This window comes from Trichinella spiralis, assembly GCF_000181795.1.
Source record: "Trichinella spiralis strain ISS 195 chromosome Unknown Scfld4, whole genome shotgun sequence".
Lineage (NCBI taxonomy): Eukaryota > Metazoa > Nematoda > Enoplea > Trichinellida > Trichinellidae > Trichinella > Trichinella spiralis.
In genome coordinates this window covers 7,184,021-7,208,607 of record NW_003526943.1, presented here as the reverse complement: position 1 = coordinate 7,208,607, position 24,587 = coordinate 7,184,021, and the positions used below count along the sequence as shown (strand labels likewise).

At 29.5% G+C, this 24,587-nt stretch overlaps 4 protein-coding genes across 4 annotated transcripts; 3 read left to right on the top strand and 1 right to left on the bottom strand.

The window, feature by feature from the left end:
• The first annotated feature begins 3,473 nt into the window (after positions 1–3,473).
• Positions 3,474–4,316, top strand: Tsp_01766 (hypothetical protein). The gene is given in 5 exon segments (XM_003377532.1): positions 3,474–3,510; positions 3,535–3,666; positions 3,679–3,785; positions 4,106–4,151; positions 4,165–4,316. 5 exon segments carry the CDS (start codon positions 3,474–3,476, stop codon positions 4,314–4,316), a joined length of 474 nt encoding a protein of 157 aa, XP_003377580.1.
• Positions 4,317–4,770: 454 nt separating this feature from the next.
• Tsp_01767 (conserved hypothetical protein) lies at positions 4,771–5,745 on the bottom strand. Its single transcript, XM_003377531.1, has 2 exons — positions 5,244–5,745; positions 4,771–5,144 (listed from the first exon to the last, which is right to left on the bottom strand). Exons 1-2 carry the CDS (start codon positions 5,743–5,745, stop codon positions 4,771–4,773), a joined length of 876 nt encoding a protein of 291 aa, XP_003377579.1.
• A 2,788-nt stretch (positions 5,746–8,533) lies between these two features.
• Tsp_01768 (hypothetical protein) lies at positions 8,534–11,912 on the top strand. The gene is made up of 5 exons (XM_003377530.1): positions 8,534–8,590; positions 8,681–8,850; positions 9,093–9,141; positions 10,691–10,707; positions 11,096–11,912. Exons 1-5 carry the CDS (start codon positions 8,534–8,536, stop codon positions 11,910–11,912), a joined length of 1,110 nt encoding a protein of 369 aa, XP_003377578.1.
• Positions 11,913–19,201: 7,289 nt separating this feature from the next.
• Positions 19,202–23,794, top strand: Tsp_01769 (hypothetical protein). The gene is made up of 6 exons (XM_003377529.1): positions 19,202–19,212; positions 19,459–19,516; positions 20,534–20,729; positions 21,178–22,002; positions 23,473–23,639; positions 23,780–23,794. The coding sequence occupies exons 1-6, from the start codon at positions 19,202–19,204 to the stop codon at positions 23,792–23,794; spliced, it is 1,272 nt and encodes a 423-aa protein (XP_003377577.1).
• The last annotated feature ends 793 nt before the right edge of the window (positions 23,795–24,587 follow it).

Genomic DNA, 24,587 nt, shown 5'->3' with positions numbered 1-24,587 from the left:
GGTGTCCAAGCAGGGATACGTTTGCGTGTACTAGTGGTTTCGACATTTTAATCATGGGATATAGTTTACCAAAATGCAGCTCGTTTTTGTTCCAAACGTCCATATGCATTGTCATTCAGTTTATTAGTGGATTGTTTCCATCCTCTCTCAGTTTCCCACCTCTATCATTATTCGTACTTTCACAGTTTTGGATATTATTCAATTTTTAAATTGGTATTGTTTCAAACGTATTTGAGATTTCTTTTTCACTGCATTCATTCATTTGTTCATTGAAAATAAATTTTTAGTTCAGATTTTTGTTATAGTATATATTATTTGCAGTGAAGAGGTTGTTTTATCATCATTAACTTTATGATGTTCTTCTCTAATTGCATGCTTTGTTGGTATGCAGTGAATTGGAGTATTGCATACTAGATACACACACGCGTGCATTCTTCCTGACGTATCGTTGCTTGATCTCGACATTTTGCACCTTGCGAAATGTTCACTTTACATAATATCCGTAAATGCGCACACAAACACGCGCACACACACACACTCTGAGGGGCTTTTCTGAATAATTTTCAGCTTGTGTGTGAAATTTATGTTTTATTTTTGTCAGTTAATTCCATTTTTAGAGCAGCCAATGGTGGTTTATTGACTGTGTGCTTGGTGGAGTTTGGCTTGATCCAACGCCATCTGTATTGAAAGGTAAAATGTTGATTAATTTTTGTCACTTCATCGGCCAACCAACGTTGAACATGGAACTCTGATGCTGAACTAGGTTTGGAATGTGAATTATTTTTATTTATTCTACGTGCTCACCTATAGACCACATTGTTTGTTTGATTACATTCCAGTAGAGACATATGCAATTGAAACTTGCCATTGGCGAAAAATAGAACTTGTGACAAAGTTTTATAATTTTCCAATTTGTTCTCCGTCTCTTTTCTATTGATTTCAAAATCATACGCAGTGTATTCAAATTTATTTCATTTTTCGCTCCAAGTGCAGTTTATTAATTATTATTATTATTATTGGGCTTTTAGTATGTTTTTAATTTCATCAGGAAAGAAGAATATTTTTGTAGATTTACTATTTGGGGTAATTAATAATTGGTAAAATATCCGCAACTTTAGCTTGCTTTTTGTCGTTGTCGTTGTTGTTCAGACATTATAACAGGCTGATATTATTTATCACGAGGTTTCATTGATGTAGTAGATCAGTGAGGCAATTTCTTTGCTAGAATTGTTCGAATGGAAAAATCATTGCTGAATGATTGGTTGATTATTAGCAAAAAAATTTCGCCTACCACCTTTAGTCGATTTTTGAAAAATAAAAAAGATGTTGTATCCCAATGTTGCAAATGACCAAGAAATGATAGATCTTTTATCATTTGTGTTGTTTATAAGAAGAAATTTATTTCAAACTGAGATACAACAGTATATCTCTTTATATATTAGTTATTATTTTTTCCTCTTTTTGAAATATGGGCAATATTTCATTTTTTCCATTTTAATTAGCTTTTTTCCACATAGCGATGCTTCTTATCAGCATTATTTTTCTGTTTATGATTACAATTGTCAGAAATACGAACATACATCACATTATGCGTAGTGTATGCGTGTGCTGGTTGGTGGTGGTGGTGGTGGTGGTGTGTTTTGAGCTTGTTTTCAAATGCCACACTTGCATTGTGTTGACTGCGTCATTAAATTTTTTGCATATAATTTCACTGTACAACTATGTTGCTAGCTGGATGGCATTTGGCAAGATGAACATCCGAAAATGGAACGATAATGCCAAACCAGTTTATATATATAACCAACAAATGCATCATCATCCAATGTAAAACACTGTGTGTGATGATGTGGTATTTTTTCTTCTTCTCTCTTTCCAAAGTTATTCCAAATAGCTTGCTATTATAATGATTATTATTTGTTGATCGGATGTAATTGACTTTTGAAGGCAAAATTGAATTAGCAGTGTTGTTCACGTAATCGAACAACATTCTCGCTGAAATGACCAGAGAGCACACAGCATTTACGCTTCATTGATAAACAGTTTGCAGAAAAAATACCAAGCTTGTTAACAAAGGACAGCATTTTTTTGCAGAGGGGTGGGGGGAGGGAAATTATATTTTTTACGGATGAACGGAATTTTTCACCCGTCCTTTTTTTGAATGTTAACATCGATCTCGTCGTGAGAAAATTGTTTTCCCAATGATATATACAGATGAGATGAGTCTGATTTTTTCCCATTATTCCCATTGGTTTGAAGTTTGCTCGTTGTAATTTCGTTTTTTTAAAAAAAATGAAAACGACATTTAAAAAATCTTTTTTGGTATTATTGGTTTTATTTTATTTTTCTGTGCTTCACTTTTCGTGTGGTGAACAGCAACAAGACGTGCAACAGTCATGCATAATCAAGTAGGGTGTTATGCGATTGAATAGGTATGAATTAGATTATTTAATAATTGGTTTTCAATCCAAGCTTCGAGCACTTCAGCAAATAATTCATTCCAATGGCGAGAGTTTACTCTTGGACAGCAACAGTTTCAGTAGTAAAATTATTGGCGTGCTGTTTGTTAGTTGAGAAACGTTGTGTCGCCGCCTGTGGGTGTGTGAAAATTCAGCACACATACACACCTCAGTTGACGTGCTGGCAGGGGGAGATGTGTTGAGCATATATAGTATTTTGACTGATTTAATACTAGCGACAATGAGTATGCATTTTTGTCGTCGTCGTCGTCGGCGGCTTTCACGATCTGTTTCAATGCAAAACTGTTTTTAGCCTGTTTTTTATTAAAAATATTCTTTATTTGTTGCTTACACAGATGGAATATGAAAAAAAGAGTATGATTTGCTTTTGGTTTATTTTCAGTTTGTCAAAAATATGCACAATGTTTGTTGTTTTCAGAACAGCTTGGAACAACAACAGCTGAACCGGACGGTTTAAGCATGCTTGAAAGCAGTCTTATTAGCTTTAATTAACGCGATTGACGATGAATTATTGTGTAAGATAGAATTACGAGATTGTTCATAAACGGACTAATTTATTTAACAACATGCAACAGCAACACTCAACGCGTTCTTTTCACCAACCAACTAGTCACAGCATTATTAATCACCAATCTGAAACACACATGTTTCTCCTTTATGCACGATTAACATCTGGCGGCAGTACTTTTTGCTCACTGTTGCTGTGATTATCATCATCATTATTCTTATTAGCTTTGTGCTACTGCTTTTCTTTTCCATGCACTCATTGCACTTCAGTTGACAAAGCGCATGGAATTGTACCTTTCGAACATGATATCTTCTTTAACATGTGCAATGGATGCTGCGTATATTTGTCGTAATGGATGTTGTGCTATTCCTTTTTCCAAGAATATATATGCATATGTATATGTATATACTTGCTGCTTCTTTCCTTGAATCGTTTCAAATTTTATCATTTATTGATTTTAATACTACAAAATAAGCAACCAGTGGAAAATGGTCAGCTTGGAAGTTGATGTTAGCATTGCTATAGGTGAATTTCACAACTGAATTCCAGTTTTCGTGTTAATCGAGGCCAGCCGTGGCGCGGAGCGGGGGAAGCTGGTCGACCTTGTCTTTTTTGCGAGGAATATTGATTCATCCAGTTCAAAATGTGATACGCCCAAAATTATTATCTATAATTCATATCGTTTGTATTTAGATTTTGAAGTACCTCTAAATTTTGTGGCTTGTTGGAAAGGCGCTTTGGATCAGGCAACATGTCCGATTGGAATAGCAGCGTTGTTGCCGAAGTCAGAGATGACGAAAGTAAGTTTCACTTTCATTGAACTGTTATATTTAGAAAAAAAAAATAAAAAATTAACTCTAATTAAAATAGTAATAATAATAATCGAGCAACTAATTGATTGACTGTTTTTCTTTTCTTTTTCTTTCCAATCCAATTACATCATTATCTCTGGTCAAACAGTAGTAAGTAATATGAACAGATGAAATCTCATGTTTGTGTCTCTGAGATCTCTCATTTGTCGTTTAAAACGCTGGTATTTTAATTGATGAAAAAAATGAGAAAAACTGCGTAATATATATATGTATAAAGAAAAAAAAGTATATATTTTAATTATAAAAAGAGAAAGTCGAGTTGCAAAGTTGTTCAAGTGTCAGTTTTTTCAACAGGTTAATAATTCAGTTAATTTATTTCGTGGAAAATTGAATGAACGAGAAATGCGCATGTTGAAAGTGATCTTGCCGCTTTTGGTTTTCAGTTTTAATGGCGAAATTTTCATGCAGCATTTGTCAATAGAATGTAATCTTATTTGCTCACACATATCCTTAGTGTAAACATTTTGCACTGATAGCAAGCATTCATTCTGATATTGCACGCGATGGCGGCGGCATCCACATTTTGATGATATTCTACAATTTATTCAATGCATGAGCTTCATTCAGTTTGCTTTAGCTTCAACAATTTCCTCAATAGATTATATCTTTTATAATCAGTGCGTTTCGATTATTGCTTGTACAATATAGGTGCCAATGAAATAGATGATATGCAATTGATTTGCTTGTTGTTGTTGTTGTTGTTATTGTAGTGAAATTGCGGAAAAGTTGATAAAAAATTTTTTTTCATTTTTTTGCTTTTACCCCACTATGCTTGCAGGTTCAGTGATATCAGTTAGCAATGGCCATGCGAATCCGGTGCGCGGTGACGACACGACGTTGCAGTGTTCAGAATGCGGGTACGAGCTGCAGGATGCGAGCAGCTTGTGGAATCACTTCAGGCCGGGATATTTTTTCAAAAAGGAATACTGCTGTCGAATTTGCTTAGCCGTGTTCGCCAGCTCGTGCGCTTGGAGCGCGCATGCTCGGGTGCACGACAACACAGGTCCGTTTGTTTGCCCCGAATGCGGCCAAGAGCTGGGCAGTGCCGAAAAACGTGGACGTCACTTGCTGATCCACTACGCGGACCGTTGCGACACGCCGGCTTGGATTTGCCCGGTATGTTTGAAATATTACAACGACCGCAGCTTGCTTCTGGTGCATTTGATTCACGTGCACGTGGAAAAGTTGTACTGTTGCCAGCCGTGCGCGAGGTTGTTGCACGCGATTTCGGCTTTCGACCGACACTGCCAGCAGAAGCACGGGCGAGAAAGAGCCGCCCAGCCGGTGCTGTACTATTCTTGCGGTATTGTCAATTGTTCTTGGAAAACCAGCGCCCGTGAAGATCTGAAGCTTCACTTCGAAGAGCACGTCAAGCAGAAGGTCCACTTGACCAGATGCTGTTCTTGCGGTTGGTTGTTTCAAACTGAGCAAGATTTGGTGAGTCATCAGCGATCGTTTCACAAAATTGTGCCGATCGATGAAATTGAAGATGACACGTTCCCATTGTGCAAGAAACCGAAATTTGATGAACAAATCTACTTTCAAACATATCATCATCAGCAGCAGCAGCAACAACAACAACAACAACAACTACAACAACTACAACAACATAAACTGAAACTGCAGCAGTGGAAACAACAGCACAGTGCATCTTCGTCGTCAGGTTGCTCGTCGGCTTCATCTTCACTGTCGGCAGTGTTACGTTGCGAGTGTTGTGGCGAAGTGGAAGCCGAACAAAGCCAGATGCTTCTGCATGGTCAACGACACCGGCAAGCGGGTTCGGCAGTTTGCTTGTTGTGTCGGAACTTGGAATTCGACAACGAACTCGCCCTTCGAGAGCATATTGACCACCACGTGCTCGTCGCCGCTTGTGACGCCGGTCCAGCATCCAGGCTCAACGATTGTCGACGCTTGTTGCATCTGCTTCACTTTCTAACATGAGCTGTACTGAAAATGCTTCAATGCGCACAAACAGACGAACGAAGGAACAAATATAATATAATATAATATAATATAATTTAGTTTAATGGCAATTGTCGAACTTTTTCTTATTTATTACATTCGAAATACACGAACGAGGGGTTATTTCTTTTTCTCTTTACCTCCCATCCCCCTTCCCGACCCCTCTGTTGCTTGCTTTTTTTTCTTTTTCTTTTTTTCTATACTGTTTCATGCCTTTATTCGTAATTTCTGCCATTTTTCGCTTTCGAGCGATCTTTTTTCTACTTTTCTGTCTTTTAAAATAATTATTCATAATTTTTGTTTGTTCTGAACTGCACACGGTGCATTTTCACTTTATGTTCACACACTATCCATCTATCTATGAATGGTATATACACTGTGGTAAAAAAGGAAGAAGAATATCTTTCCAATTGAACAACAACTGACTATATATATATATAAGAATTGTTTTACAAATTTTGAAAAGTTTAATACCAAAATCGTTCAGATGACGACGAAAAATGATCATCATCTTGTACTGAGGAGATTGAAAGAAAAGTGCAATGCGAAAAAAGAACGTAAATCAATTTTTATCTTCAACACAAGATACAACAAAAACTGATAAACATTATTTGAATAAATCAATTTCAAGCATAAATTTTTCTAATCGAATGTGAAAGAAAATAAATAAATAACTCTGTCTGTCATAGAAATGTATATTTTCATTATAAAATTTGTCGATGATCTATCTTTTTTTTTCTTTCTTTTTTTGATATTCAAAAGATAGTCAGTCAGTCAATGGATGTATTATTATTGTTAAGTTTTAATTTTTATAAAATAAAATAGTGAGTGTTGTAAAAGAAAAAAAAGAGAATATTTTAGTTTATACGTGGAATAGTAGTCGTGAGGGGCATCGGGTAGGAAGGGAGGGGGGAAGGCGTGTAATTTTCATAACTTATTGCCAGCAATCTCATTTGAACTCTGCAATAAATAATAATATTAATAATAATGTATGTTCAGTAAAGTAGCAGCAGCAGTCGTTGTCGTCGTCGTAATCGTCGAAACCATATTTGTTAATATTGACAGAATTGAAAGAATGCAATCAATTGCTTGAAAAAGAACAGTTCCACACTACAAGTCATCCATCGTTCAGTGTAGAATTTCTGGATTGCTATTTTTAGATGCATTGATTTCAGAAATGTGCACAGAGAAGGGGGATGGATATTTTATTATTGAGAAGAAACAGGTGATTCTATTCACTTTTCCTTGTCATAAGATTTCCAATAAAGCATTCAACTAAATTTACAATTATTGCTGACAATGATCGCTGTGATAACTGTAAGTTTTTATGATAAATTTACAAATACAACAATTTTGAATGATTGACCAAAAAACAATGGGAAAAAATAAATATTCGACAATTTGAAATAGTATTTTTTTCAATTTTAATGCATCAGAACTTCTTTCATTGCAATAATGAAAAATAAAGCATATATAGTAGTTTTTTTTTGAAAAGTAACGTCACTTTTGAATTGTCAGTGGTGGTCGATGGAAAAAGTACGCTCAAATTTCGACTGCACAATTTCACATACGCAATTGAAAGTCATTCAATGATTGCTCTAATACCTCTCTCATAAGCAGATGGTGTTTGATTTCTTTTCGTCTTAATCTAAAAAGACATGTTTCATTTTATGAATAATAAATTCAAAAGTTGAAAATAATTGCTCATAAAAAATAAAAAAAAACTTTTTTACTCAACAAAAATTAATCAGTGTAAGTTATTTTACCAGAAAAAGTGCATTTATACACGTACTACAAACATACATACATGAAAACGGTATATTACTTGTGTACTTAAACTTTAACATGTAATTTGGAAAAAAGGGAATAATTACCGAATCAAATAGCTCTTTAAAATGAAATCAGTTGTATTATTTGAAAAAAAAACTTTTTTTTAATGATCGTTATTTTTGATGGAATTTGCAAAACTGACGACCATACATCCTGCTTTATGCATTGATTGTCATTTGAACTTTGCCTTGACGGCTTTGTGACTTTGATCAATTGCATTGCAAAATAAATAATGTGAATGTTCAAAAACAATAAAATTGAGCAAGAGAACAGAATTCTGATTTTTATTTCTTATACAGAATATAAATTAAAAAGCAAAAGTTGAAAAAGTAGTAGTATCCGAATTTCCACTCATAATGATGATGATGATGATGATGATTTTCACAAGTTCGACTTGTGCAATTTTCACAAATGTGTCATGAATGCTTACTGCAAATTCTTTCTCTCTGGCAATTTTTGTTAGCTTTGATTTTGTATTTTCGAAACAGTGTTTTCCATTTTGTACTTTCATTTCTTGAATATTTTTTCTATATTTGAAAATTTTGAGAGACATATTTGACCAAGAAAATTAATTAACTGTGCATGCATTTCAGCACATTTTATTATTATTACTCAGATTTTTGAAAAAAATTCAATATTCTTAACAATCAATCAATCAATTAATTAATTAATTTTTAATGCAGCTATAATACTACTAAACATGTAGTACACTTGATAATTTGTAATTCAACGACTACATATATACGTATATATATATATATATACATATCCGTTTTCCAATTGGATAAGAAGCTAAAAAATGAAGAGCAGAAAAAAGTTTATAAAATTAAATTATTTTACTAAACGTTAGGCGTTTATTCAATTTATTGATTTAATTATTTGGAATGATGTTCCAGACAACGTTGCTTACCAGACGGATAATCAACAATGTAGGCTTTGATGTATTTTTCAAATTTAATGTGAAAATAAACTTTTTTAGAATAAAAATAATCCTAAAATACTTGTGTAAAAGTGTGGAAAAAATGTTTTAGACTGCGAAAAACTGTGTAATGCGATCTGTTTGTCAGTGTGCTAACGAATCAGCTTATTCAGAAGCGGAAGCAAGAAAAGTGATCGGAAAAAGAGAAAGATTATTTTTGTCTTTGAAACCTTCCTTTCACTGCTGCTCAGATTCAAAAATTTCATACCACTGTGATAAAACGTAATTTCCAATTTTATGGGCAAGAAACAATATGCCGTCATTTTGAAAACGATTTTGGGATTTTTCGGTGGAACCGCTTTTATTTTCAACACCATCCTGCTTGTGGTGCTTTTGAGGAGAAAGAGAAAAAACAAAACCGATAAATTAATAATTGGTGAGTTTTTTTAATTCAAATTCAAAATAATCAAACAGTTTAATTCATTACTTGGTATTCTTACAAAGTATATGTTATTATATTGCAGAGATACTGCATTTGCAATTTGTGACAAGCTTAAAAGTGAATTGTTTAATGTATTTAATATCTTTGCAATCTGTTTCTGTGAATAATTTATAAAGAGGGACATACAAATACGCTTTTTATCACCTTTCACAAGTTTATCTTTTATTTGAGAAATGAAATTATATATATATATATATATATAATAAAATTAATATCAATTAAATTCTTATTTGCATATTTTAAATTTCATATTTAAAAATTAAAAACTTACAAAATGTAAAGTTATTTGATTAAAATTTACATTCGTAATGCTACTTTAAAATTACTTCATATTTATTTTGATAGAAAATAAATCGGGAAGTTTGAACAAAATTAATAAAAATATTTTGAATCACATACAAGAAGTATATTTAATTAAAATACATTACTGAAGCTTCATAGAAAATTCTTTTTCTTATTTTCTTAAATTATAACTTCCATTGCAGCTTGTTGTTGCAAATTCAAATTGCATTTCTGAATTTAACAACTCAATATTAAACGTAACACAAAAAATATTATTTTGATAAACAATTTCTTAAATTGTTTTATTTACAATTTTTGCTATTTAAAATGCATTTTCACATCACATTTTTGATCTTTATAATACTATCAAGCAAAGCAACAGCTGCAACAGAAAGGCCATTTTGTGCTTGTTCTTAAATTACCAACAACAACAATATTTTTTACAATAAACATTTAACAATTACAAATCCATATTATATATTTATTTATGAATAAATATGCCATTTTTTTGAAATTGCTTTTTATTTCATCTATTTTTAGTTAAACAAATGATAGATGTTGATAAATTTAAGATCCGTTGCATTGCGTGAAATGGTAACATTCAGCTATATTTACAGTAATAATTAAATAATATGGCTATTTTTCATTAAGAAAATCATCTTGCTTGTTATTTACAAATTTAATGACAACCTTATTACACTACTATTAAAATTTGCACCAGTTGTATGTAATAAAAGCACAACTGTAAATGTTTTATATATGCAAATAATTCAATTAATAAATCTTTTTGAAATTTTTATTAAATTATATTTAAATAATTGTAATTTCTTTTTTCAAATTTGTTTATGTTCAATATTTAATCTGCGAAACACAAATGATTCATATCCAAGTTTGTCTTTCAAATTTTAACGTTTTGTAATCAAAAGGTGGATTTAATTAAATTAAAAAATTATTAATCTTTCAAATATTAGACATTTAAAGTGATTATTACATGTAGCTTCCCATTTTCAATAATTAACTAATTAGCTGACATTTAAAAGTCAAAACTTAACGTACTAGCATTTCGCATGCTATTAAACATTGCAAATTATAATCAAATATTTAAAAATGCAAACAGTTTTAAAATAGGACATTATTTTAGTTGTCTAACATATTTTGATCAACAAAAAATAATATTTATTTTCTTATAGTTTTTGTTTATGATTCTTAATAATAATACGTATTTTTTTACTTCAGTTAGCTTTTGTAATAAATAGCTACATTTTGTCTACAGTAATCTGGTTGATAAATCATAAATAAATTTTAATATTTATTTCTTAACTGAAATTTTACTCTTAGACTGCAACTATTTTACGGTTAATTTTATTCATTCACACTAACAGATTGCTCGAGATAATTAACAAACTGGCTTTAATTATTTTAATTAATAATTAACAACGCATACGCTTAGCTTGATTTGCAAATGTTCACAAGTGTTCAATTGTTTACTTTTCTACAATTGCTAAGTTCTTACCATTGTTTGAATGGAAAATATTGATTCATATTTTCGTTATTATATATGCATATTATAATTTAATGATAAACCCTACCTAAATTTTCAAGTAAAAGTTTAATGAAGCTGAAACGTTTCAAAAATGAGCTGTTGCATTTCATTGTATAATTGTGCAAAAAGTTTTAAAGCATCATCGTTATGTTTTTATAATTTCATTTTTTTAATTTCAAATATTTATTAGCATTTATTAGTGGCAACGCGTTGACCGGATTAGGTTACGTAGTGTCGAACAGTATCAAATTGGCTCGTCCATGTCATTTGCATTATTGGTCACCGATGAAATGTCTGGTCAGCAGTCCACAGTTGTCCTTCTATGCAATTGGCATCCCGTTGGAAACGTTCGGCATGTTCTTGATCGCACTGGATCGTTTTCTCACAATAATCATGGCTAATACCAAATGGAAATTCAACGACCACAGGATCAATCGTGCGCTTTTTCTCACCGGCACTATAGTATTCGGTTATGCAGCCGCCCTTTGGGTGACCGCTTGCTTCCGCAGCAATGTACTGGTCACTAGTTGTTGCTTTTTGGAAGAAACTGCACCCAAATCGTACTATTTAGCATATTTCGGTTTCGTCTCTGCACTGGGTTACGTCGGCTTTTGCCTTTTTGCCATAGCAAGCGTAAAGTATATTTTCATCAAACGAAAACGCATGCCAATTGTCCAGCAACAATTGCGCGATATACGGTACGATGTGTTTTGCATGAAACAGGCGACGATGATTGTCGTTTTCACATTTTTGATGCAGACAGTGCCAAATACTGTCGTAAATTGGATATACGATTTCAACAAAGAATCGTTGATTATTCCGAATATATTTGCTGTCTGCGTGCCAAGCTATTCACTGTATGCAATTTACCGCTTGTTCACGGATCAATATTGGAAACGGAAAGAAAATGACGACCAATCAAAGAATCCTTACCCGCACATTTCGTCCGTTCAAAGCACTGTTGTCGAACTGCATCTCAGCAAATTCACACCGTTTGGCGCTAAAATGCAAGACTGAATTGTTTGAATAAATTTATCACAAACGATTATTGCAAAATTGCACATGCGACGAAATGTACATTTTGTAAGCAAAAAATGTTTTTCATTCAAACGCTTAAAATAATGTTAACACAATTCTAAACTTCACAGTCTTACTTGTACCACAATTGATTTACATCTTCTGTTGCCGATTGTTGCAGATATATCATTTCAAAAACCATATCAAAAGTATATTATATTATGATTTTGGAAAAAAATTGTTCAGCATTATTATTTAATTAATTGCAGTTCATTAAGTGAATTCAGCTTACAATACATTCGCGTGTAACATTTAAATACTCCAACAATAAAACAATTGATTTTTTATTCGGTGTTTTGCATTTTAATAAAAGCTCGTTTTAAATATTTAACTGAGCAGCAGTTTGCAAAAATTGCCCAATCAGCATAAATGAATTACCCAGTGATTTATTTTCTGCTTAATTTTCATTGCTTAACCAAGAATGCAATAATAATATTCACTTCAAATTTAAATTCTATCTTGGATAATTGTAAACTAAAGTAACTTGTAATACTTACAACTGCGCTTGTACATTTTTGAATAAAAATAGTGCAGGTAATAAAATGGACTTTTAGCTATGCCCTGTGCTCTAAATTATTCAATTTATTATAATTTTGTGGAATCTATTTTTACTTTGTATTATTTAAATAAATGAACCACACGAAGACGCTCAAAATTTCTCTATTATTATTTTATTACGTAATAAATCATTAAACAAGAAAAATGTTATAATTGGAAGCAGATTGTTTTACTTGACAATAAATTGCGTATTAAATTTAACTTTTCTGAGCAATTATTTAAAATATTGCTTAATTTCATTAATTAATCATTTTAAGTTTTGTAAACAATTTTTTTTGCCTATAATTAAGAAAGTGACGTAATGCATATTTTCTCTTCACTTCAAACAAAAATCATACAAAATGTCAGCCATACAATGACAACTTTTGCATGTTAAATTCAATTTTATAATCTTTTTTGTCTGCTTTAGAAAAGAAATATTCATTGCTTTTTTATGATAAAAATTTAATAAGAAATGAACCTCTAACCTGAATAGTAATATTATTCCACTGCAGAAAAATATCATGCAAATCCCTGTATATTTTGTAATATCAACGGCTGAAATTAAATTTAAAAGAATAACACTGACAATTATATTACTGATTCCTATTTAATGTGTAGATTTTACGAGAAATTAATTTAACATTATTTTATGGTGTTAAACATAAATGGAGTAATAGTTTTAGTAGTAAATATCATCTTTAATGAAATTTTCAGATTATAAATATACTCTAGCCTGCAATATTTTCACTTGATTTGCAACATCATAATATATACAAGTTGATGAATTAAAATCTTGCTTTTATTAACGTAATGCCAATAAAAACAATATTTTTTTAACTAAGCTTCTAATTATCACATTTATTTATTATAACTTATAAGCATGTTTACTCAAGATATTAATTATATCTTGATTTCAATTTTTAAATGAATTAATTAAGCAACTTTTACTATTCGAATAAAATTAATATTCCCAAAAAGTATACCAGATTTAAGGAGTTGTAAATTTGCAAATAAGATTTCCAATATTTGTATAATGAAGTTCTTGAGCTGACAGACCTTCACAGCAAATATATTTTTGCTCTAATTTGAAATAACATGTTGTAAATAACTTCAAATAATAATGGTAAGCGCAAACTGAATGTACATTTATTTTTAATTTGATTTACATGCAGCGTTGCAACAATTAACACTCTACAAAACAAATTAAAATAATTTAATTAATTCGAATTTTTCCAAAGGAAAATAGAATATAAAATGTGAGCTATTAAATTTAAATTAAATATTTTCCCTGATGATGAATATTCCCACAGCTAAATTAAGAGAAAACAAATTTCAAATTCAGTATTCATTTTGAATTTAGCCTAGTATATCAGCATGCTATAATAACAGGGCTGTCCAAAAGCATATCCCGAGGGCCGCATGCAGCACGCCAGTGGAATCTGAATTCACGCGTGACAGAAAATGAAATAATGTGCATCGAATGAATATTAGATATTTTAATTCTATTATTTGATGTTGGTAACTTTATTTTGTGCTTTCACATCACAATATATCCATGTTTTTCAAATAGTAGGCGTGGCAAGAAAAAATTAACACGCTTTTAAAACGACAATTTCCCGGCAATTCTGAAAAAATTTCTGCAATTTTCAAGTTTCATTTTTGCAAACGCATCTCGTTTACTGTTTCAATAAAAGCTTTATAAATACCATGACTTTATTTTCTTATGAAATTTTAGTGTGCTTGCTTAACTTCATTAGCAGTAGTTGCAAGAACTATTATCTGTTATCTAAGGTTGGACAGTCCTGCTATATAATCATAAATCTGAACGAAAGATCATAGATTTATTTGTTTAAATAAGTTTATTGGTTATTTTTAAAAAAAACTGTTGCAGTTAGCAGTTATAATTGCACGTCGATGAAATTTTTAACAAAATAATAGCACGTGTGCTTTAGATTTACTGCTGACGTCTGATAGTGAAATAAATTTGCAAATAAAAATATTTATAGAAAGCAATGAAAATATTTATCTATTCAAATCTATTGGTGATAATTTTTCAAGCGATCATTTTACCAATTTATAATGCTCAGAGAATGCTATAATCTTTTTTTGAATATTTTTCACGTTTCTTTTTTTATTCTTTTCAAATATTCATCTTTGTTAAGAGCACAAAAAGTAAAACCGAAATATATATATATATATATACATGTGAGTTTTGTTGTTTTTTTTGAAAAAAAAACTGCAAATATTACTAGCGTAAATTGTATGATGTAATAAAACAATTTTTTAAGTGGCAAAAAAGGCTAAACATGCGGTAGATATTAAGCAGCAATCATTTTAATTGGTCTGTTGGTAAATTGGAAACGAATGCATATGATTGCAACGAAATTATTTATTCCACTTGTTGAAGTAGTGATATTTTAGCCTGAAGCTTTTGCACTTGTGCGCTTTGCGAAATTTCACGCGCTAATGGGTATCATTTTCTGCACGGATAAAAGCACAGCAAGCCCACCAGTGTTTGACAAGCATTTTCTATTATTGCTGTGCCAAAGCGGTTGCCAGCAGGAAGCGGAGAACTTTATTTTGCCAACCAATGCAACCAATGTATGTTAAAAAATCTAATTACAACCGAATACCGTAAATGGGGTGCTGTTCGATGTAGGCGGTCAGCCGTCGTAATTGCTATTAGCTGGCTTTCGACCGGAAGAAGGAGACTGGTTGTAATAGATTCCAACATTTAAGCATCTCGTTTCTTTTTTCAGCACTGAACGACAATTTCTTTCTTATCGTTCGAAATTGCGTGGGCGAAATGGATTAGCACTCCAGTGACCACCATCTCGATGTTCCTCCGTTGACTATATCAAACATCCCTTCTTGATGATGCAATCTCTAAGCAGTCCGGTTTCTTAATGAAGGCAAGAGATTCTCTTTTTTTTTCTTCTTTGATTTTTGAAATTATGAATATTGAATGAAAATATTTCAACTTTGTACGATTTAATAAGTGAAAAAAGATTACAGGATGTACTGATTTATAGCGTACATTCAGTGTTTACTCAAAATATCCTATGTAAAATTCTCTCTAAGATTAATAATATTTCAATTTTTCGAATAAAACATTTTTTTCACTCATTTCTTTTTGATAATCCCAAAGATTGTAATGATGAATTGAAAGTTTTGCCATCTTTGTGAGTATTTTGTTTTAGAAATTATTAAATTTTCTTTTTCTAATCTTTTTTATCATCAATATTGCTTATTATTCTTTTCTTGTTGTGAAGTGTGAAAAAAGGATTTAAAATTTCAGGAAAATTTTTAAAATTAATATTCCGGATGAACATTTCTTACATTATTTTTATTATGATGATGATTATTATTATTATCAAGTGACGTATTATAAAAACAAACAAACGCATCATCAAGAATTGATATCATCTTACTGTTTGATCATTTTTCACAACTGCAAATTCATTATGATATTTCAGTGCTGTTTCTAGATGTAAAATATACATGAACTTCCTTTACTATTGAAAAAAATTTTATTCTGTCATAAACAATTATGAAAATTTGTTATATAGTCTTTTATGTTAATCATGCACTTCAGTTCTATTATGTACGTTGATTTACATGTCTGTAATATTTTTTTAATCAATAAATTTTTAAATTGATATAGTCAAAATTATTGAAAATTAATAAATTGAATATTTATATTAAAGTGTTCGTTTAGTTGAGTAATTTTCCAGTAAATATTTGCATTTAAATGAAAGCAGACAGAAAATACATTTGAAATGTGACAGGAAGCAGTTTTTCTGCTGAGCCGTCGTAGAGCAATTTACTTGTCACTTAGAAATAATATTATCCTTTTTTTGAAATTTATTTGCAAATAAAAATGAATAAAATGGGGAAATATTCAAACTTTTTACGTTCATCAATCTTCTACATTGACCGTATGTGCAAGAAACAATCCATTATCAGTGGAACTTCATTAATATGAATTGAGAAACAAAACCTGAACATCCATATGATGATTATCTGCATATATTGTATAATTGGAATAGGTCTGTTTACATCATTAAATATATATTCAATACATGTAAGAAGCTGTAGTTTTATGTTTCTAATAAAAATTGAGAACAACTAGTGTGAAAAAGATGAGCTTTACTGTTTGTTTCAATACACTAAACACCTGAATTTGTTGAATTTACTTTTAAATTAAGTCAATTATATTTAAAATAGTTTTTCAAAATTAGGATACACTAAAATAGCTATTCGAATGTATAATGTGAACTGTGTGAATAAAAATATGAATGTGAATTCATATTCATGTGATTATTGATTCAACAATTAAACAGTCGAGCAATTTGAAGTTTAACGTTGTTAAAGTTGTCACCATTGTTCATTTGTAGCAACGTTCGTAAAGTCTTTTAATTACTTTCATCTTGCTTAATGGCCAGTTAGCGCTCAGTCGGTGGCAAGGTTAAAACTGTGAAATGAAGACTGTGTCGCACGCAAGCTGTATGTGGAATGTATTTTTCCATAAAGAGATGATAAATCATGCAACGAAGATTTTATCGTATGTTTTTAATATTTAAATTTATTTTAACTTTGCTTTTAAAGAATAATTTATAAAAAAACTGTAAAATAATTGTAATCTCTTTCAAGTTGTAACCGTAATAAATGTTACTGTGAATATTAACATCTGATTTACTGTAATTTACGTGAAAAAAGGTTTTTACTTGATAAGATTACATATATATATATATATGCTTTAATAATTGTTACAGCCATGTTGAATAGTAAAATAATAAGAGTTGTGTTGACTAAAAAGAGAAAAAATAATTATTGAAAACTTCATAACAAATTATTATATTAAAAATTAATCATTTTCTTAATAAGAACTTTTTTACTTGGTAATTTAGCTGTCAACGTCATCTGGCAATTATGTGTAAAAAAAATTTTTTCATCATCAATTAACTATATATATATATATCATGTATACACTTCGCTATACCTGAATGGCTTGAATATATATAGTATGAAAAATGTGAAAGCTGTGCAAAAAATCCAACTCATCAATATAGCAGTACAGATATTGTTGTTACTGAATGTCATTGAAATATTAAAATAAAGTAATTCATTTTCAACTATCAAAAATGAAATCAAATTCATCTGATGTTTGTTCTCCAAAGAAATAATAGGCACTTTTACTTTCTTCTTAAAAAGTTTTGAATAGAGTAATGCTTTTAAATAATTAGAATCAAATTATCATTTTAATAAAGAGAAATTATTTGTTTTTGATCAGAGGTATAACATTAACCCATGGTTAAAGGAAATTATCCTTGTTAATTGCATTTTTAAATTCTTATCTTTTCAACGTACAGTATCAATAATATTATTATTAATATATGCAATTGTAATGTAAGTAATGCATTATTCAAATTTTATTTCTTTTGCATTCGTTTTTTAAACATTTTCTTAAAGTTATAAGCAAAACTATTTTTATAAAACAATGCATTATTCTTCTTTGCTGAAAAAATGAAGCAAAGTATAATTGATGATGAAAAAAATTTTTTTACACACATAATTGCCAGATGACGTTGACAGCTAAATTACCAAGTAAAAATGTTCTTATTAAGAAAATGATTAATTTTTAATATAATAATTTGTTATGAAGTTTTCAATAATTATTTTTTCTCTTTTTAGTCAACACAACTCTTATTATTTTACTATTCAACATGGCTGTAACAATTATTAAAGCATATGCAGAGAAAAATTTTATTTTATTAATTTTAATTGGTATCAAGATTAAATTTACTCCATATTATTATCATTATTATTATTATTATTATTGAGAAAATTATAAATTCAGAATTTTCAATTGAATGCATACATATAAAAAATTTGAAAAAATAAAGAGTAAAGAATAAGTTGTCATTTTGAAGAAAGCATTGCACTGCTGCCATTAGGATGATGTAAATGCAAAGTAAGTGCTGTGAAAGTGCTAGATGTCAGAAAATTGTTGAAGATTTTCAATATTTTCTTATTGTTAATTTAAAAAAATTTTCTTATTCAATTCAATTCTTTTTTTTTCTCATTTAATTTTTTTGAAAATAAAAATCACTTTTTCAAAAATGTATGATAAAATATCATATTGAATCCACATCAATTTGACAATTTTTTTTATGAATTACTTGCAACTGATTGAAGGTAGAGAAAAACAACACCATTGAGCTTCAGTTTAACTTTCAAAAAATAATCCGTCTGAAGACTATTTTTCTTGATGTATGCAAATTTTTATTTTATTATTTTTTTATAATACTGAATAAAAAATGAAGTAAAGCATCATTCATTAAATTGGATGCATTCAATTGATCACTGGAAATATTTCTAAGAATTAAGTGGAGATCTCAACATTGATGTAAAACAGAAATACCTATTTTATTTTTTGTCTATTCAACTTTTGCTGTTTTTATTTATTCGCTGACAGTGCATTTACATTAACCGTGTAAAAGTTTTAAAAATAATATTTGTGGAATTTCACATTTCAATTTTTATATGATCGTAGTTTAATTTTCAACTGAACATATTTCCTCAAAATTAATTAGAAAATTTATCACACTGCTTCATCACTGCAATTCTTATATTATCATATATTTCTTAAAATTTATGAAATATGAGCATTATCGAGCATTATGAAAATGCAGAGCCCGTTAAACTAACAAATTCCAGTTTATAATTGTTTACTGACAATTCTTGCCTTTTGCATTTAGATGCATGCTTATACCATAATTAATCAAAAATGTTATTAAAGTTGCGCTTTCCACCAATCTGGCTCTTTTTAAATATTCAAAATATAATAAAATATTTAATTTTTTATTTCCGAAATGATTACTTAACAATATTTATAAAGGTGTTGTATAAAACATAAATTGATATAAATTTATTGTAATATAAGTTGCCTTTATGTCAGATTTGTTATGCAAGCTCTAATGCAACGCAATGATGCACTATTAGTAATTAACTATCAGAAAAGTATAATTTAATAATTCATTTCATGAATAAAATTAAAAGTTAGATTGAATTAAAGAAATTTTGCGTGAATAAACAACTACCAATGGTTACGATATATCGTGACATGTCAAGAGAAAAATATGAATTATAATAATAAAAATACTACTCTGAAATCAATTAATCTTATTAAGTATTTAATAATTGCATATCAGGTAAGTTATCCATATTATTTTCATAAGCACATTTTTGAAATCAATAAATTTTTAAATAAGTAGTAAGTATACTTTTTTTGAGATTACAATTTTTACTTTACAATTTCTTCGTTCCATCAGGTATAAAATTTATTAAAATGAGAAGCAATACAATGATGAATTGCAAAAACGAATTTAAAACTGATTCAGTTTTAAGTTCCTTTGACATTACATTCTGTTCCAATTATTTTAAGCTGAGTAACTAAATAATTATCATAACTTATTCACCTAAGAACTTTTTTATAATTTGAATGTATAAAGTGTAAATAGAAAAAAGAAATTCATTTCTGAAAAAAAGATTAAAGAAATACATTTTAAAAAATAAATTTATAAAGAATTTAAATTTACAAATGTTTCACTTTGTGGCCAAAGTTTGCAATTTATTGCAAAAATGCGGAAATGAAGAATGGCATTATTTTTATTTAAAATGATTTGCGTAAAATTATCTTTGAAGGCTTAAGATAATGCTTATGATATGCTTAAGATAATTTAGAAAAATGGATATTATTAATCATATTATAGAGATTATACAAAATGGATATTAAAGGATGAAACAAAAACCAAAAGAATGATGAACTTGACTTTTCAAATAAGTAAACAAGGTTAGCATGCTTAGCATGTAAAAATCTTAAATTTTTTTGACGATATTCTATCTGAATTAAGAGTAATGTTATTCTTTTTATTGAAAAATATATTAAAAATAACAAACTATTTAATAAAATGTGCTTTTAAAATATAAGCTTAATTTTAATTTCATTTGTTTTAAAGATCATGAATGTTAGCAATGTCGCAGAATTCAGATTAGAAAATTCGACATTCGTTGCTGAAGAAAAAGGAAGATCAGACGACAAATTAAAATATTTGGCCATATTATTTGGAACAGTTACCCTGCTCACAAATGGAATATTGTTTATCATGATGCTCCTTAAGCGTCCGATGAAAAAAATTGATAAGCTGACTGCAGGTAAAGTATTATTTTTGAATATTTAAATTTTTTGCTGCAATATCTGTCCTCAGACGTAAAAGTGATGCAGCGTTTCTTGTTTATAATTGTAATGTTCAACTAATATTCTGTAAGTTAATTAATGTTGTGTAATTTTAAATTATAAAAGTATGACAAAATCACACTGTAGCAGTTATGGTATTAAAATTAAATTGAATAGAATTTAATAATAATGAATTGAAATGTGAATCTATTGAAAAATTTTTTATAAATGTCACGTTATCTTTAAAAATAACGTCAGTTTATGTGATAAATTATTTCTGATAAGTTCATTGCGTCCTACAAATTATAAATTGGATTTTAAAAAATGATATGCTTGTAAGTGATAAAACAAAAACAAAAGCATATTTGCAAGTCATGGCAGTTAATTTTGCATGAAACAGTATGATAATAGTAATCTGTTTTGAAGTTATTGCAATGGGAAGCGCTCCGCTAGGCTTGGCTTATATGATAAGCAACATTCAAAAACTGGTGATGCGGAGTGCTGTACGCAATATTACTTCACTGCAGTGCTTGCTCATCGCTCCTCAGCTGACGCTTTACACGTTCGCTGAACCAGTAATTTCCTATGCTCTACTTCTGATGGCCATGGACAGCTTCATTGCATTGATGTTCATGAATTCCAGATGGAAAGTGGACGACAATAATATTAATTTTTACCTGGTGTTATCAGTAATACTGCCGTGTATTTGTGTAATTACACTGTGGGTGGTTGTTTATTACAACGACCGCTTATGTGCTGATTGCAGCATCCCTGTTGTTCTGCCCCAGTGGTTTTTTGTCTCTTTCAATTCTGTGCTAGCTTTTCTTGGCTATTTGAGTGTGCTGTTGTTCAGCGTAGCTGGAGTCGGCTTCAACCTGCGCAAATCTACATGTACAGGCGTTCGGTTGATTCAAATTCGCCGCCAAATTACAATTCTGAAACAGACGGCAATCACGGTCGCATTTTCGTTCATGATTCAAACAGTACCTTGCACTTGTTCGGTTTGGTTTGCTTTCAACAAAGGCAGCCCGGTGATCAATCAGTACGGCTGGCTTGTCTGCAATGCCAGCTATTCATTGTATGCAATATACCGGATACTTAGGGCGCCGGCTGTTCGTCGACAATGTCAGAAATGGTTCTGCTGCAAAACGGACCAACCAGTTGCCTCTTCAATGGTAAAAGTGGGAGCTTATTCAGCTGGTGAAGGGAATAAGCACAGCTCCACTTTGCCGGAAAATCTTTGCTGCAGACGTTTCTCTTTCAAAACTTTAAACTCTGTACGACCATGCAACGAATAATCATTCGGCTTTCAAGCAACTAATTCTACTCCTACTGCCTTACATTTCTTAAAGCAATATAAAATAAATTTAATATGAAATATACTTTTTTTCAAAGCATTTTCTCTCTTCATTCAAACAAAATTTAAATGTGATGCAAAAGAGATTTTTGAATATGTAAAAAAGTCCGTAGTTATTTAAAAATTGTTAATTTACTATATTAAATTATTTCTCTTGAAAAACATACCATTTTATTACACTCATTAATAGGCTTTAATAACTGTATGAAAATTATGCAACAAATTGACTTAGAAATTCTTTTGTTTTTAAAAATATTAAGCCGTTCAAAACAAAAGCTAAAATTAATCTTAAATTTCATCTTAAATCTTCAATTATAACTTTCATATTTTACATGCTTTATGAGAAAATGATCAAAGTAATGGTAAAGAGAAAATGAACGAAAAACTGCCATTCATAATTTTTTTCAAATTTCAAAATTTTATGTTCATTCCAAGAAAGTAAATAATATAACAAAGAAATATCTTAAGATATACTTGTGCGATGTATAGATATAATTTGTCAGATAAATGTTGTTATTAAAATTTTAACTATTTATTTTTAATTTACAATGTATATGCTTTTGTAAATTATTAATTTGCATATCTCTAAGTGTTTTTAATTTATGATATTCAAGCTTCATAGAGACTTAATCAACAGTAATTCGAAAAAGAACACTTTACCACAAATTTTTTATTACTATATTTTTTTTAAATTTACAGTTGCATTATTTTGAAATATTAAAGCATAAGTGGAATATGTAGCTAAATATACTTGCAAATTTCATTTTACACGGAGATTTTATAAATTTTCATAAAAAATAGCTACTGATTCAAATTTGTAAATGTGAAATAAACAATAAAATTCATGCAGTTTTAAGAAAAATGAAACGGCAGCAATTTCTATCAGTTTCTTAATTCAAATTTACAAGAATTTCTTATCTTTCACCTTAAACTGTTGTTTCAAAATTTTAAATTGTATTCTCTTTTAAAATTTATTAATTTAAATGTTGATCTTTCAAATCCATTCAAAGATATTTACTATTAAATTTTATTCTTTACGCAATGTCGTATCAAAAAATTATGAATTTATGTAAATTAATTTAACTGATCTGGAAATGCAAATTAGAAATTTACATCATATTAAACATATCCATAATTTACAACATATATTAAACTATCTGTTAGTTATGAATTACATAAGTATGGATTAATTACAATTTAAAAATGCATTAAACAGCATTCTATCAGCATACTTGTAAAATGAAATAACCATTTAAAAGATTAGATTCAAAATTTAAGGAGTAGATGAGAAACCATGAATCTGTCTCAACAGAAATATTATTAACATTTTTAATGTTTAATTGATTTAATTAAATTTAATTTAGGTGCTTATGCATATTTTGATTTTTTTATTGGTGTTCAGTTACAAGATATTTTTGCATTATATTGTGTAATTCCCTTAGAATATAATTTAGACACCAACAATCTCAGAACACGCGACATTCAATATAAGAAATTCAAATGCACAATGACGTCATATTATTGTTCATTGGTGATTGCTGTGCATTTGAATATGCATAATTTGATAAGCAATTAATAAAAAACGAATCTTTTGCAAAAAATGAGTAATTTCATGAAATTTCGATCGTTGCTTTTTTACAAAAAAATTTCATCAATAATGAATTTTTGTAGGTGTCTGCTTTTTGAAATGTTCGAATATATTCGAAAAAATTGAAATTAATTGTGAAGAAGTTCCTTTAAATATTGCATCACGCAATAATTAGGCCAAGTTGATAATTAAAAAGTTTTTATTTTAAACATGAAAAATATTTTTATTTTTAATAAAATGCTTGGTGCATGTAACTTTTTGCAAGTTTGAAGAAGATGAAACTATGAAACATATATTTTTTATACTCAGAAATAAAAAGATGAATTTAATATAAATAAATTTGAATGATCAATATCCAATGGTTTCTATAGAATTGTAACACAGTGATTCGCAAAAGAATTAATTTCCTCTTCGTTAGTTTTTCATTTCACTACTAAAGCTTCAGAAAATGAATAAGTCATTCACTGGAAGCAAATATTCAAAAATCAATACACTCCCTTTTTAGACTTTCACTGAGACTGTTTGCTTAGTTGTTCACTGTTTAATTTCACCATTTGATGCATCAAGAATAAAGAACTTTCTTTTTCATAATTCGTTTTATTAGATCTTGATTACTGCAAAAATCACGTTAATTCCATTGCTATTGCATTAATAGCTTTTATTAATATTTCCAAGCCTATTCATGAGCACACTTCACATAAGGTAGTATGCATGCATGCTAACTGGAGCGTTGAAGAAGAAAGGTAAAGTTTTTTTTAATATTTCTGGAAATGTTATTAAAAGTATATGCACCCTTGATAAATGGCATTTTAGTGAATAAATTTGATTCTTCAGCATTAAAGAAATTATTGCTTTTGTCATTTAAAAATCTCCAAAAAATTAATTATATAA

Excerpts from the sequence above, each read along its gene's own strand:
- Tsp_01766 (XM_003377532.1), top strand. The coding sequence starts at position 3,474 with ATGGTCAGCTTGGAAGTTGATGTTAGCATTGCTATAG. Across the intron at positions 3,511-3,534 it reads TGATGTTAGCATTGCTATAG|TTTTCGTGTTAATCGAGGCC; the intron begins GTGAATTTCACA and ends ACTGAATTCCAG. Across the intron at positions 3,786-4,105 it reads CGAAGTCAGAGATGACGAAA|AGAAAGTCGAGTTGCAAAGT; the intron begins GTAAGTTTCACT and ends AATTATAAAAAG.
- Tsp_01767 (XM_003377531.1), bottom strand. The coding sequence starts at position 5,745 with ATGCTGGACCGGCGTCACAAGCGGCGACGAGCACGTGGTGGTCAATAT. Across the intron at positions 5,145-5,243 it reads CAAGAACAGCATCTGGTCAA|CACCGGCTGGGCGGCTCTTT; the intron begins GTGGACCTTCTG and ends AGAATAGTACAG.
- Tsp_01768 (XM_003377530.1), top strand. The coding sequence starts at position 8,534 with ATGATGTTCCAGACAACGTTGCTTACCAGACGGATAATCAACAATGTA. Across the intron at positions 8,591-8,680 it reads TCAACAATGTAGGCTTTGAT|ACTGCGAAAAACTGTGTAAT; the intron begins GTATTTTTCAAA and ends AAAATGTTTTAG. Across the intron at positions 8,851-9,092 it reads TCATACCACTGTGATAAAAC|AGATACTGCATTTGCAATTT; the intron begins GTAATTTCCAAT and ends ATTATATTGCAG.
- Tsp_01769 (XM_003377529.1), top strand. Across the intron at positions 19,517-20,533 it reads AACGCAATGATGCACTATTA|ATCATGAATGTTAGCAATGT; the intron begins GTAATTAACTAT and ends TTTGTTTTAAAG. Across the intron at positions 20,730-21,177 it reads AATTGATAAGCTGACTGCAG|TTATTGCAATGGGAAGCGCT; the intron begins GTAAAGTATTAT and ends TCTGTTTTGAAG.